General features: G+C 34.2%; 1 protein-coding gene across 2 annotated transcripts in view; it reads left to right on the top strand.

The window, feature by feature from the left end:
- The window catches only part of Exoc2 (exocyst complex component 2), a 198,942-nt gene that overhangs the window by 67,461 nt on the left and 115,227 nt on the right, over positions 1-16,254 (top strand). For both annotated transcript variants that reach the window (XM_076859113.1, XM_076859114.1), the window contains exon 7: positions 6,680-6,760. In XM_076859113.1, the coding sequence (XP_076715228.1) occupies positions 6,680-6,760 (81 nt within the window). The remainder of the gene's footprint in view (positions 1-6,679; positions 6,761-16,254) is intronic.

Here is a 16,254-nt window from a genome sequence, read left to right as displayed (position 1 = left end):
TTTTGTTTTTTTATTTTTATGTGGTGCTGAGGATTGAACCCAGGGCCTTGCCTGTGCGAGGCAAGTGCTCTACCTATGAGCCACAGTCCCAGCCCCTTCCTAAATCCTTTTTAAAACTGCAACAGTACCATCACCTTTCCTGCCTCCCCGCCCCATGCCATTGAATATACAGGTCATTTTTCCTTTAGGATACCACACACTGGAGTGGACCTGAGTACTTCCCTGTTTTGTCATTTAACTCTGTTGCATTGTTTGGACATTAGATAAGATTCGATTTCAACATTTTTGGCCATGGATAGTACTGTGTGCTTCCTATTCCATTATACCAGAAATCCTTTAGTGTTTGGTTGTTTCTTCTGTGGATACCTCAGTGAATCAGTAGCTTGTGTGTTTGTGTGTGTGTGGGGGGCATTAGGCACCAGCAGTTGATATATGTTATATACTTTTTTGATTTTTGGTAGTGTGTGGATTAAATCCATGGCCTTGTACGTGGCAATTGCTCTGCCACAGAATTACACCCCAGTCCTCATACATAAACACACACACACACACACACACACACAGATATACATACATATATTAAATTTTTTAAAAAAAATTTTCTCCTTTCTGTGTTTTGTTTATTTTGGTTTGATTTTCCCCAGAAATTCTCTGTTTCAGGAAAATGTTCATGTTTTTCAGCATTGCATTATAATTAGCGAATCATTTAAAATTCATGTTCTAGTTCCTTTTCATAATCTGTTCAGTTCATTTGTATATTCTACTTTTATAAAAAGTCAATTCTTTTTTCTTTTTAAAATATTTATTTAGTTGTAGATGAACACACAGTATCTTTTTTATTTTTATGTGGTGCTGAGGATTGAACCCAGTGCCTCACACATTCGAGGCAAGCACTTTACCACTGAGCTACAGCTTCAGCCCTAAAATGTCAATTCTTTAGTCACTAATACCTTTTTGGTGTTTTTTAAAATTTGTAATTTTAATTTTCTCATTAGATGTCATAGTTTGTAGAAAATTCTGTTTTGTTTTGTTTTTAAAGCTAGTTTCTAACAAAGAACATATTTCTTAATCTGTGTCAATTTCTCTGCTAAAGAGAAGTTATACTGGGAATGTAACTAAGTAGTAGAGTGCTTGCCTAAGCATGAGGCTCTGGTTTTATCCCAGTACTAGAAAAAACAAAAACAGAAACCAAAAGAAGCAGGGGGCATGTTCTCTTCAGGGCACACTGATATGTTACCATTGCCTGATTAATTGCATTGTTTAAAGCTTGGTTATTTATAATAAACGTAACAGACAAATATCCTTCTTTAATTCTGATTATCAGTTTTTCTTTATATTTGAAGTCTGTTTCTTTTGTAATTTTTGATGGTTAATTGTCTCTTTATTAATACTATAGTAGTACAATAACAACATCAAAGAGAAGGACAGTGCCTAGGGTCACCTTCAGGTTTGGTAATATACTGGAAGAACTCACAGGACTCTCTGAAAGCTGATGCACTCACATTTATGGTTTATTATTAGGAAAAGAGACAGATCATAGTTAGCCAAAGGAAGTTCCATGGGGCAGGATCTAGGAAGTTTCATGTGGGGTACTTTCACTTTTTATCTCTTATTGGAATCATGTACAACACTGACTTTCCTGGGTGTAATATGTGAAAAAGACATGGGGTACAGCCAGTCAGGAACCCATTTCCTGTCTATATTGAGTCTTCATCACACAGATAGGATCAGTGACCATTGTGCTGATCTCAGTCTCCAGGCCCCTGAAAGGTCAAGGTGATTCAAAGCCCTCACCATAAATCGCATTGTTAGATTATCTGCTATAACCCAAATATTCTAGGTAAACAGACATTTTTATCAGGTAGAACATTCCAAGAACTTCAAGATTACCTCCCAGAAACTGAGGGGAAAAGCCAGAGTTTTTTGAGGAGGGGGCAAGATTAAATTCTTTGCTGAATTGAAAGCATTTGCTTGAAATATTATCTTTTTTTTTTTTTTTTTTTTTTTGAAAGCAGTGCTAGGGATGGAACCCAGGGCCTTGTACATCAAAGTGTACTCCACCATTGAATGGCATGCCAGAAGTATCTATAGTAGTCTTTGTAAACTTTCAGAAGTTTTGTTTGGGAATGTGTCTTGTGAGCAGCATGAGGCAGGTTTTTATTTTTTAAATAGAATTCTGAGAGCTTTTGCCTTTTAACAGAATTTGAGCCATTTATCATAACTGAAAATTTTATCCTGTGGTTATCATGTTCTATTATTGCTTTGTGTTTTTCATTTTTATCTTTCCTATATAAATTGTATTGTTTACAGATTGGGAAAAGTGTTTTAAATTCTGTTATAGAATTATCTTGATTTCTATTGCATGTGACAACAGTTTAGCATAACTTTATTTCCTGTGCTTTTTTTCTATTTTAATATAAGTTGAAGTTATAGATTTGATTTCTTATTTTAGTTTTTCTTTTTCATTTCAATGTTGTTTATATATATTTTTCTTTTGCATTTAATTTTGCCACAGTTATATACAATTTACTGTATACATGTAAATGTAATTGCTCTTAATGTTTATCACCAGTCCTTTTATATTTCATCTTTCTTGTCTTTGAATTTTTTATTTTGAGCAGTGGGATATATCTTTTGTGCTATATCTTTTGAATTCTTGAATGTCTGTTGCCTTTATTCATTAATAACGTTTGTGCTGTTTAAGAATTATTTTGTGAAGGTTTGATCTGTTGATTTTTAGTATTAGAAGAAATCCTTAGCCAACACAATTCTTTAATATGTAGGGAAATTTTCTGTTTTTATTTCAATTATTATGCTTAGAAGATATATTTGTTTAGCCTTTAATTAAGGAAAAAAAAAAGGAAGGAAGAAAAAGACCATTCTATTGTTAGTGTCTATTGATGTTCAAAGATGATCTAGGCACATATGGTTTTCTAGGACCCAGATTTCTAAATGAGTCATTTCTGTTAGTCTTCTAGATAGTAGTTGAAGTTATTATTTATTGTTTTTCTTTAGTATAATGAAGAAGGAAAGGAAATCATAGGTTACTTAATTTAAATATAATTTATGTATGATTTAGCCTCTCTGTGTTAGCTTTCCACCACTATAACAAAATATCTGAGATAATTAACATTTAAGGAAGAAAAGTTTTAGATCTAGGTTCTGGATGTTCCAGGGGGAGCATAGCTTTGGACTTCTAACAAAACAGCACATGATAGTGGGAGTGTGTGGTGGAGCAAACTGCTCATCTCAGAAAACAAAGAAGGAAAAGAAAGTACCAGAGTCCCACAGTCCCCTTCATGGGTACACCCCCAATGACCCAAGTACCTCCTACAAAGATTCTCTCAAAGTACATATCACTTTCCATTAGTGCCACCCTGAGCAGCAATCCGTTAACATAGATCTCTGTGTTAAAATACAGTGGAATAAGTAAAAACTAAATCTTCGAGAAACATGAATTTAAATTTATAATGCATATTTTGTGACACTTTCTCATCTTCTCTTTAGTAAGTATAATCCCCTCAGAGCTGACATACTAGCCAAATTAGGCAACAACCTCTCTTTATAAGGTCCAGGAGCTAAATTTGGCTTTTTCCCCCACCCCTAGAATTGTTAAGGAAAAAAAGAAAAGAAAGAAAATGAAAAGAAAAAAAGACAGTGATGATGAATTCATGATATAAATTTGCTATCTAACTAGAGTATATATAGAACTATGATGCATACCTGGATTCTTACAGATATTACCCATATACACATTATTCCTAGTGCCTCACTGAATACTGGTATTTATATAAATGTAAGAACAGATATTGTAAAAAAATTTTGATTTAAATTACAAGTTTCAAATCCATCCTTTATTCAAGTTAAATAAAATGATTAACTAATTTCAGTGAATCAGTAGGCAATCTTTGTATAATCCTGATTTTTCTTTGAATAGTATTTTTATATCTACCATTTTTTTGGTTTCCCAAATAAAAACTTACGATGTTCAACTGTCTCACATATTTAAGTTTTAATAGATTAGAAACAATAACAAACCTGTGATCATGTACCAACTTGCTTATTGAATTATTTTATTTAAAAATGTTTTCTGAGAAAATAAAAGGTCAAGTGAACCAGACATTGGGTTATTTGGTTTAATTTTCTGGAAAATCGGATTGCCTTTATCAGATCTTAGTGTCTCTCAGTCCTCATGCTTGGCTGACAGCTTGACAGTGGCTCTGCTGTGGTGGAGATGGGTGGGAGGAAGTTGCTTTGTCAGCAAAAAAGGGCTGTAAACTGAGCTGTAGAACCGGGGTCACCTCATCTTGACCTGCTGATCAGTAATGTGTTATGTCAGCATCAGAAAATGTGACTGCATGATTTTCTTTAATGCTAATTCTGACTTAGAAAATAACATTCAAAGCAGAGCTAAGCTGTAATGTCTTATTGCCCAGGACAAACCACATGCAGTGCCTCCTTATTATGTGCCAAATGGTCTTTTAAAACCAGGATTGTCAGAAAACCACAGTGGCTTTTAAATAGCATGAGTAGATTTGCTAACATAGAGCATGGAAGTCTTTCTAGTTTAACTCTTTAATAATTAGGTATATAGTTTGTCTCCTTAAAGATAGGGAAGCAAGTTCTTTTCATTTTTACTTTACAAGTCAAGCTGAAATATAAGCTTTGACATATGGAAACATTTTGTGACACTTTTACCACATAATCCAAGTTTGAAACATTAGAGACATTACTTTCTCTTCACTTCTGAATCCAACAAGACAATTAAAAAACAGTGGCTAATTATTTTTCTAAATGTATTTCTTTTTCTATAAATGTACTTCAACAGAGGAGCAGTCTGTTTATTTTAGAATTCAAACAAAATTTGAGGTGGCTTTATAAGTAAAAAGTATTAAAGGGAATAAGATTAGAATTAAAAAGTAACTAAGAGAAGCAGAGATGAAGCAGGAGGATCACAAGTTCAAAGTCAGCCTCAGCAACTTAGTGAAGCCCTAGCAACTTAGGGAGACTCTGTTTCAAAAATTAGAAAGGTCTGGGTATATGGCTCAATTGTTAAGCACTCCTGGGTTCAATCCCCAGTACCTAGCCACGCCTCACCAAAACAAAAACAAAAACAAAACAAAAAAACAAAACAGAAGCCGAGAAATAGATGTTATCAGGTGTTGAGAATGTGTTCATAGACTATTTGGGCACTGAATCTGACTCAGAATTTTCTGACCAATTAGTCAGAGGAAATACATTCAATTGTATAGGGCTCATAAATGAAATATAACACACACATTTGTATATGCAGACTATTTTGTTTGTGGATTTTTTTTTTCCAGCATAAATCTGCCATCTATGATTAGAGGGTTAAAGCAGAACCTGAAAAATTCCTTTTAAGGAAGAGTTTTAAATTTATTCTTATTTGCATGTCAGAGAATAGCTAATATTTAAATGATGTTCATTTTAGTGCCCTAATTGAAAAACAGTGGAATTAGATATCTTGTATTTGGATTTCACTATAGCAAATTATGTAAGAGTAGAAATCTTAGATGTTTTAGCAGCTATTATTTTGAGGAATTGAGACTCTTGTATTTGAACTGAATGTAATTCCCAAGTAACATAGTTGGTTTATTGTTTTCATTTTACAAACATGAAAACAGAAGCTGAGGCAATCTAAGTGGCCTGTTGGGCAGGGGAGTGTAGGGCAAGATTTTAAGATTTAAGACTGCCTGAGTTCTGATTTTATGAGTTTGGCTTTGTGACCTTGATCAAGATGTTTAATTTCATGAATCTGTGTTTTTTCCTATCTGTAAAATAGAAATGATGTTAGAACACATATCTTTGGCTTCTTACAAGATGAAAAAACAGGTTAGAAATTTATAGTGATTAGCTTACAGTCAAGGCTCAATGTTTGCTGTGCTATTCTACAATTTTTTTTTAATCACACTTTTGAATATGAAATTACACTTGTTTTGAAATATTTCTTAGTTCTTCACCTATGTAAGCCTGATTTACTATGTTTAAAACCTTACTTCTTCAGTAGTTAATAGCTAAATATTTTATAAAGTGATTTCCCGATGGTCTTTATCATAATCAGAGAGATATAAATCAATAAAATCAAACAAAACTCCCATGTAATTTTTATATCCAGAGTTGACATATTTGGTAGATATTGCTAGAAACTTCTTTGGAACCTACAGGTGGATTTATTGTGCATAGAAAAATATATATTTTGCCATGTTGTATTCCAAGGCTGAAATTAACTTTTTTTGTGGCTTTTAGACTTCAAGTAGTAGCATTTCTGTTTTGCAAATGGTGAAACAGAAATAAAAATGACTTTCCCTTGGCCAAATATCAAAGATATTAGTATAAGATTCAGGATGCCCAAGGTCTCACTTTTCTTTTTTTTTTTTCCTTTTCTGTTTTCATTCAACTATTTTTACCACACAGTTTTGAAGATCAGATGATTGAATATGTGTATTATGTACTATTTTAATAATGTTAAACTGTGAATAACTTAGATGGTGTCTGCTGGGTACTTTGCAAAGTATTGCATGTTTGTGCTCCTTCCCAGCAGTGAAAATAATATGACCATTTTTAAAGCCTGTTTAAAAATGTCATCTTGATATAATATCTTTCTACCCATTAAAATGGCCTACATTTTAACTAGATTTTTTTTTTTTTCTTTTTCTAGCCATCCATCAAAAATTAGAGGCTGATGGAACGGAAAAAGTAGAAGGATCCATGACGCAGAAACTGGAGAATGTTCTGAACAGTAAGTTTTGTTCTATGACCCGAAACTATTTATGGGCTTTATAACAAGCTTTAATATAGTTCTTGGACCTGGTTTCACAGGACAATGTGGTAAGTTGCATTTCAATATTCATTTCTAAATAGTAGTGATTTAATAAACATAAAGGGGAAATAGCAACATTAAAAACAAATGTCCTGTTTTTGTTTTTATTTATGAGAAATCATAATTTGAAAACAAGCCATTTTACTTCTTAAGAAATAAAATTTGCTACCTTAAGACAGATTAGAGTGAAAAGCACTAAGCAATAGCTGGAATTGTCATTGACCCAAAACCTGAAAACGTATCTTCAAGCATTTGCCAGTGTTTAACACAGATAACCTTACCTATAAGAACAACAGATGCTTAAGGATTGCTAGTTTAAACCTTTCATTTCTTTAAAAGGAATTTGGGCAGCTGTCTGTTTAAGAGTGAATCTAGCTCTAAGATATTTTGTAAGAACTGTAGATCCTGGAGAGAATGGTATATGCAAAAATTTGTATCCTGCCCACCTCCTCTTTTCTCCTTTTTATGACATCCTGGGCTCCAGCTACTTATCCTACTGATTTAGAAGAAGCTCATCAGATGAATCAGTCCTTGTTATGTTATTAGTGGCTTAAAATTTTGTTGTTCTGTTTCACACATGTAGTTATCATTTGATATGAAGTGATAATTTGTACAGGAATCTCCTTGCTTTTAAATATAATATAGTATATGATTTCCATATAAAAAATGGGTTAAAAAATTAAGAAACCTTACTTTGGATCTTTAAAGATTCTATGATCACAGGATTGTGATATGAAGCTAACTCTGTCCTTTTAGATTAATTTATTCTCATGAGCAGAATTTGTAGATCCTTTATGTAAAAATCTGTTCACAAACCTGGGGAATTCTTAATAAGAAAATACTTTTTTGAAAAAAAAAGTTTCACTGGGTGTGGTGGTTCTTGCCTGTAAGCCCAGCTAATCAGGAGCCTAAGGCAGGAGGATTGCATGTCTGAGGCTGGCTTTTGGAATTTAATAAGACCCTGACTCCAAATAAAAAGGGCGACTATGTAGTTTGGTGGTAAAAGTGCCCCTGGGTCTAGTCCTTAGTATTTCCAGGAGTTGGGAATGGAGGTTAATTTAATGTCTGCTTTCTTTGGTAGTAGAAATTGAATACTTGAATTTCATTCTAAATCTGTGAATTGACAGCACTTAAAAATCTTCTCTGATTATTATTGCTATTATTGTTGTTATTTTTTTGTCCTAGATTTTGCCTTGCTTTTGTGTCTGAGAATGAAGTCACCGATTTTGTTAAAATAAGTGTATTTTGAATACTACCCAAATAAATAATGCAGTCAGACATTTTAAGGTTTTGGAAGGATGTTTTATACTCAGGGATATTATTATTTATTTATTTTTTAAGAGAGAGAGAGAGAGAGAGAGAGAGAGAGAGAATTTTAATATTTATTTTTGTAGTTTTTGGTGGACACAACATCTTTGTTTATATGTTGTGCTGAGGATGGAACCTGGGCCGCATGCATGCCAGGCGAGCGCGCTACCGCTTGAGCCACATCCCCCGCCCTCAGGGATATTATTTGCACTGTAAAAGTTGTCATTAAACCATGACATTATACAAAAATAAACAAACAAAAAAATGAGATCTCAGGGCTGGAAATATAGTTCAGTTGGTAGAGTACTTGCTTAGAATGCATAAGACCCTGGGTTCAATCCCTGGCCCCACAAGAAAAAAAAAAAAATGAGATTACTAACATTTAAAAGTATAGCTGACACTAACTAAAGCATTGTGACAGTAGAAGAGGTACTTGTTAAAGTTTATTGTTAGGCTTAACAATGTGTGGTAACAATTTTCTTCTGTTAAGGTATAGTTTGGAAACAATCTTCCCTTGGGAATTCTAGTATAGAAGTTGTAAGGGAAATTGTTCATTCTATTCTTTTGGAACTGTGAACCTTTTCTAAAAATGTGTCACATGAATTCTACTGAAGTTTGCTCTTTTTGGGATAGGCTTGACTGACATAAATAGTCCCTTCTTTATAAGATCCTCAGGGTTTTTTAAAGAAAAAATATTCCTTAAAATATAGTCCTTTATAATAATTTCATTTTTCCCAGAAACATTCTTTATCAAAGTGATGTTTATGTTTGCTATCTCAGTATAAGGTTTTGCTAATTCAGGTCAGCATAACAAACATTTATTTCACATTAGCTATGTAAAGTCCTGGGCTAAGCCTGCTTAGAAGATGAAGCCCAAAGAGTGTGGCTCTAATATTGTAAGCGTGTTTTCGGTGCAGACGGGAATATTCTAGATGGCCAAGGATTTAAGTACTGTAAAAACAATGAAAACAGAGATCTGAGATCAAGAAAAATAATTATACAAGTACTATTGAACATTTAATTTCTTTTTAAGAGGACAGAAGGAATAAATGGATAAGGAAGGAATAAATGAGTATGACTACTGTTTAGTTTGCTTAAATAATCACTAATGCTTTTATCTTACATTTCAGAATAGCTAACTTAAATGAAACTTCTTTTTCAAATTTTTAATGCCTTTTTTTCAATGTTGAAAACTTTTTTAAAAATATATTTTTCAGTTGTAGATGGACACAACCTTTATTTTGTTATTTTTATGTGGTGCTGAGGATCAAACCCAATGCTTCACATGTGTGAGGCAAGTGTTCTACCGCTGTGCCACAACCTCAGCCCCAATGTTGACAACTTTTATTGGAATTGTTTTTGGTTTTCATTGACATATGCTTTTCATATTTGCCTGAACTTAAAAAATTTTTTTCCTTGATATCAAGCCAGTGATGAATTTTTATTTGTTTACATCAAATTCATTTATCTGCTGGGCATTGTGGTATGTACCTATAATCCCAGTGACTTGGGTGACTGAGCAACTTAGTGAGACCCTGTCTGAAAATAAAAAATGGAAAGGAATGGGGAGATAGCTCAGTGGTGAAGCACCTCTAGGTTTAGTCCTCAGTACCTGGAGGGCAGGCGGTGTGTGTGGGGGGGAGCCACTTAATCTAACTCTCTGTTTTTTACCTCTCCCAAAAGTGTAAAACATATAAAATAGTACTGTCCAATAGGACTTCTACAATGATGAAACATAGTTATTGAAAACCTCTGATGTGGCTTGAATAACTGAGGAATTGAGTTTATTCTCCCCAAGCTCTGGGGATGAACCCAGGACCTTGTTAAATGCAAGGTGTGCACTGTACAACTAAATTATATCTCCAACCCTGAATTTTTAACTTTTATTTAATTTTAGTTAATTTAGCTGTGTTAGATTTCCCCATCACTATGACAAAATGTCTGAGAAAATCAACTTAAAAGGAGGAAAGGTTTATTTTGACTCGTGATTTCAAGGCATGGTCAATTGTCTCCATTTTTGGGGGGCCTGTGGTTAGGCAGGGAGTGCTGATGAAGCAAAGCTACTCACCTCATGATAACTGTGAAGAGAGAGGAAGGGTCCAGGGTCTCCATATCCCCTCAGGGGCACACTTATAATTATCTAACTTCCTCTCACTAGGCCCAACTTCCTAAAGGTTCCACCATCTCCTAGTAGCACCATAGGTAAGTGACCAATTCTTTAGAATATGGGTTTTTAGGGACCATTCAAGATCCAAATTATAGCACCAATTAAGTCTTGTACTGGGGTTTGAACCCAATGGCTCTACCACTGAACTTCACTCCCAGACCTTTTTAGTTTTTGTGTGAGGGTCTCACAAAGTTGCCAGGTCTGGACTCAGTCTCCTGAGTCTTTGAGATTATAGCTGTGTAACACCACATCCAGTAGCCTCAGATGGCTAGTAGCTGCTGGATTAGACAGTGCAGATATAGATAGTACAGTCTGGGTATTTGTAGCGGTTATGATAATAATAGCTGTTTTAGTTAGCTTTCATCACTGTGACCAAATCACCTGGCAGCAACACTTAGAGTAGGAAAAGTTTATTTGACTCACAGTTTTAGAAGTTTTAGTCCTTAGGCATTGCTCTAAGCTCCATTGCTCTGGGCCCAAGGTGAGGTAGCACATTATGGAAAAAAGACTCAGTGGAAGAAAGCTACTTAGCTCATGGTAGGGTCAAGAAGCAGAAAGAGGGCAGGAGACGGGAGAGGAACCACAGGAAAGATGAACCCTTCTAGGGCACATCCCAGTGACCCACCTTCTCCAGCCATCCTATAGTCTTATTTTGTTTTACTTTATTTTATTTTTTGCAGTACTGGGACTTCAACCCGGGAGGGGCACTCTACCTACATCTCCAGTCATTTATTTTTTATTTTTTTCCTTTTTGAGACAGGGTGTTGCTAAGTAGCAGAAGCTAGCTTCTAATCCTCTTGTTTAAACCTCTTGAGTTGCTGGGATTACAGGTGTGCACTGCTGTGCCCAGTTCTCCATTTTATTGATGAAAATATTGAAGCACAGAAAATTAAATTAGCTACATAAATTCATATAAATTCATACAAGTGAAAAGGCTAGGAACTATAATATTAACGCATAAGTTTGGAGCCAGATTTCTGGATGTAATTGCTTGGTTTTGGTGTGCCCAAGTCTCAGTTAAATAAACACCCAACACCCAACAACACAGTTCAGATTTCCGTTACTATAGTGTATTCACTGTAACTGTGTGATCAGTCCATAAGATGAAAATGTATCAAACAACAAATGTGATGATACTGTATGTTAAATTTAAATCCAACGTAAATGGAGTTATAGAAGATGGTGACAGTGGGAATGACCTTGCTGCTGTTCAAGACTGGAGATGTGTCTTTGGAGGGATTCAGTGAAGGTGATCTTCGTAGTATAACTAAAAGAAGAGCTTGTGAAGAAAAGGAAATGCCCCAAGGGAAGTGATACTTAAAAGCACTCTCAGGGAGATATTGCAAAGTGCAAAGGATAAAATGTTGTAAACTGATTTACTCTTGGAAAGAAGATAATTTGTCAAAGTAAAAAAAGCAAGAACTCTTTTAAGTTCTAAAAAGAAAGAAAACACTTGAATTTTCATTGTTTCTAATATTTGGAACTGGGTACTAATAAGATATTAGTTTTACAATTTTTATTTTTTCCTATTCATTTTAATCAGTGGTATGTAAGTTTTAATGTTTAAATAAACATTTTTAGATGTCATAGAAAATTTAAGTTAAATGTGGAGGGCCCTGGGTTCTTTCCCCAGCACTGAGGTAGGGATGAAGGGAGGGATATGTACAGTGGAGTAGGAGGAATATCAGGTTGATCATGTGCATCTTAAAAGGAAGCAGGAAATAAGCAAAGGCTGATGAGTGGGAAGCTCAGCAGAGATGGTTACAGATCCTGGAAGGGTTAGCAGCATCAAGGAGAAGATAATGACTTCAGAAAGGAGATGGGATGCAGGATCTGTAATGGCTAATGTGTGGTGGCTATGGGAGAGATGGGGCTTGCTCAACACAATCTCTTTATGCCTTAGTCTTTGTCCTGAAGACTAATGATGAGTCATTCAAGGAATTTAATAAGGGAATGATGTGATGAGATTTTTAAAAGAGCACTTTGCTATCTGTAGAGGGAGTAATTTAGAGAGAGCTGCACTGGAGGCAGGAAGAGAATCCCAATAGAGTGCATAGCAGTAATGTAAGGGGGACCTTATGAGGACTTCCAACCTAAAAGGTGGGTAAAGTAGACCAACAACAGTGAAGAAACATCAAAGAGATAAGGATGGCAGTATTTGGTCATTGGTTTGAGGTAGGAGGTAATAAAAAGGAAGTGGTCAGTGATAGCTTGTTTTCTGGCCTTCTGGAGGAAGAAGGAGAGGTTTGGGCCATGAGAAGGGAAGTAGAGAGGAAAAAAATTGAGTTTAATTTATAACATAAATTTATAACATAAAAGTCTCAGATTCTAAGGGTCATACCAGTGAGTAATCTTCGTAGCTCTTACCACTGTATCACATGGAACAAGTGGAAGAAATTATGTCAGTTACTTCTACTTTAAAATAGGGGTAAAAATAGTGCCTGTCTTGGAGGGGCATACAAGTTTAATGTAAAGTACATGTAAAGTTAAGATTAGCACCTAGCATAGAGCAAATTCTCAGTGATTAGCTGTCATTATTATATGTCTAGTGAAAATATTTTTAAAGATTAGTCTTAAGTTCACAGACACATTTTGAGATATAGATTTTTGAGTCACCAGCACACAGAAAGAGTGATATGATTGAATAATTTAATTGAAGAACTTTGTATAAAATTAAAATAACCAGGTCATGTTGTTAGGAAATTAAGGGATATCTGTAAGAGTCAAGTTTGTAAAAAAGAAACATGTCTACTTAGTGGTTGGGTGGTAAATATTTAACAGGTGACATTTAAAAAAGGAAAAAAAAAACCAACCTCAATTTTAGCATTTCCCAAACTTGACTTGAAAAGAAGTTGGGGAGAGCTGTGAATATTTGCCTCTTGAGAGTGTATGAAACTCATCCCCAGGATTCTAGTTGCGTGTCCTTTTTTTAGAGCTGTAATGGCTGTAACATGGTGTTGTAAACATGCATTAACTATTGTATACAATGTGGTTTGGGTAATATCATTATGTTAGGCAGCTGCTATCTAGTGATTTTCCAGAATCTGTTAAAATGAGATACCTAAAGCAGGTTGTTAGGTCTCTCTCTCTGTAGTCCTAATTTTGCTATAAATGTAAACATATGTTTTAGGGTTACCTTAATCTTCCTGAGTATCCTAAAGTTTAATTTTCTAGTATCATTTGGTTTTCCTTTTCCTGGGATAGATTGTACTGTGGTGGGGGCACTCCTTTCATCCTTCCCCGACCCTCGCAAGTCCCAGGAATGGGAAAGCACAGATTAAAAATTACTTTTAAGATCTACTGTCTCAAGTGTCTGTACCAAGAAAGGGACTAATAAGGTCACTTTGAAATAAGAGAAAGTAACATGCTTGAAATTTCAAGACACCTTGGAATTACAGGACTAGATTTTCTAGATTACAGGAGTTCCTGGGACAATTCAATATTTTTTTTTGTGTGTGTATTATGGATAGATCAGTTGGTAGGTCTGAGTATGAGGTTAGTATGCAGTGGGAAAGTGACTTTTCTTTTCATGTTACTCTGTGGAAAATTTTTACTGTTCCATGAACCCAATCATAATTGTGGCATTTGGCATGTTGTTGCAACAGCATTGCTATTAATTCTTGGGAATTGTGTGTAACTGAGATAGTGATGGTTGCAGTCCAAGGTAGCTGGTGTTGACATCATCCCTGGGTGAGGAGAAAGATCTTTTCAGGTCTAGGATCAAAGCTTCTTCTTTGATTTGTAAGGCCAAAGTCATGGTTCTCACGACCATCCGATTCTGTTAAGTTTTGTTTTGTGGTCACACACTGGATACTTAAATCCCTGCCTTAAAATTAGGTATTCTTGGTGTGAGAACGTGGAGTGAGGTATGAGGTGTGTGTGGGTCAGCATACATGGGGGATATTTATTGGATGTCTGTGGATGTCCTACTGATGGTCTTATCTGTAACAACAGCCCAAAGATGAAGATCCCTCCCCCTTTAAAAATATTTATTTTTTAGTTTAGGTAGACACAATATTTTATATTTATGTGGTGCTGAGGATTGAACTCAGTGCCTCATACATGGTAGGTGAGTACTCTGCCACTGAGCCATAACCCCAGCCCCAGTGCCCTTTTTGTGTAGTAGTTTTGTTTTCTTATTAGTAGCCCTAGGGAAAAAAGACAGTGCATTTTGTGACCTGCTGGTGATTTTTATCTGCTGTACAAATCTTGATTTCACTGTTCTCCTGTATTTTGTTACTGGAGGTATCATTTAGTTATTAGAGTCATGAACTGCAGTTTTATTGTTAATGCAGTAAAGTTCACAGCAGAATAATATTTATTGAAAAGTTATCTATATAATTTCTTAGTATCATACAAATTAAAATCCTTCATATAAATGCATATATTTCCATATAAATTATAATTTTATAGTTTAGAATTTCTGTCTATAAACTTTTCTGTATACAATATTTTTATTTTATTTTATTATAAGTAGCTTTTCTTCATATTCTTGTTCTCATACTTTTTAGGGATTAAAATTAATTATTAGTTGCTAATATTTTATTACTTTAAAAATAAGACGAGAAAAATCCAATTTTGAACTCTTTACCCTGATTGTTCCAAATTCTTTCACTTTCATTGAACATAAAAGAAGCTTAATTACTTAATGTCTAAACCTCACATATAAGTAAGTAACCTTTTAAAAAAGATTAATTTCCACTTGAATATCTATTCATTTATGAGATCTCAACTCATGTTTATATTTTTAGAATGATAAGCAAATACTTTAGAATAATTTTCCTTGAAGAAAGAAAGTTTTAACCCTAATCAGATTTCAGATATTCATTTAGCCTCTATTATGTGGTTTGGTGGCAAGAAGAAAATGTATTTTTCTTCATCTTATAGTAGAAATTTAGCAGTCTACATTAAATGGCATGTGGTGAAAACAGTTATCTTGACCAAACAAAGTTTTTATATCAGGCCTTTAAAATCTCAACAGAATTTAAACATTATTTAGATAAAACAATCATGTTACAAAGACGACTTTTAACACGATCAGGCCACCCACAGTGTGTACCAGAGGATATGGCATGCAAGCCACCCAGTGAGACTGAGGTAATTTTTTCATCTTTGCTTAAAGTATAGTCACTAGACCAGATAATGTAGAAACTTTTTACAAGCAGTGATCAAACAGCCAAAAAACAGTTTATCTTTTCTCTCCCCTTTCCTTGTGGCTAATTAAAAATAATTCACAAGTTGCAAAATTTAAACAATTTTTTGTACTTGCAAATTTTGCTTTAGTTAAAGCAGCTCTTTCATTACAGTGACCCATATAATTTGACATCTTTTAGGAAAAAAATTATGAAATATTCTTGTATAACTTTATAAGAATTAGCTGATTTAAGAAATATTAATACTATGTTAAAGTTTGTCATTTTAAATTGTGTATATAATTTTCTGTGTCTGCTACATAAGGAGATAATTCTATCAAGAAATAGGGTTAGTTTTAAAATTACTTCTTTTGAACAACTTTTCTGAAAATGATTTTCCTTGTTTTGTTTATTGCCCCATATGTAGATGCTGAATCCATAGAATTTCAGTAGTGTGCATGTATATCTGCACACATCTGTATGTTTGTTTTACTTTTTTTGTCTGAAGTAATGATGTAACCTAAGGGCCCATAATTGCAATAACATTTAAAAGAGTAACTAAAATAAATACAGGTTCATGTGGGAGAATTTATTTGGGCATGGAAAATATAGTTGTTTTTAATTGGGTACCATTTTTCACATATGAAAAGACTTAGCAGGCAAAATGGAAATTTTATTTTAGCAAACTATAAAAGATCTCCAATATAGCTAACTTAAAAAAAAAGAGTCTATTGCATTTAACTGTAAACTTTCGATAGCTGTCTCAGATTTTGTTTCTAGTGCTCAGTTATACATTTTGTGATTCA

This window comes from Callospermophilus lateralis, chromosome 6 (assembly GCF_048772815.1).
Source record: "Callospermophilus lateralis isolate mCalLat2 chromosome 6, mCalLat2.hap1, whole genome shotgun sequence".
Lineage (NCBI taxonomy): Eukaryota > Metazoa > Chordata > Mammalia > Rodentia > Sciuridae > Callospermophilus > Callospermophilus lateralis.
The sequence above is the reverse complement of the archived record's forward strand: the minus strand, read 5'-3'. Positions and strand labels throughout refer to the sequence as shown.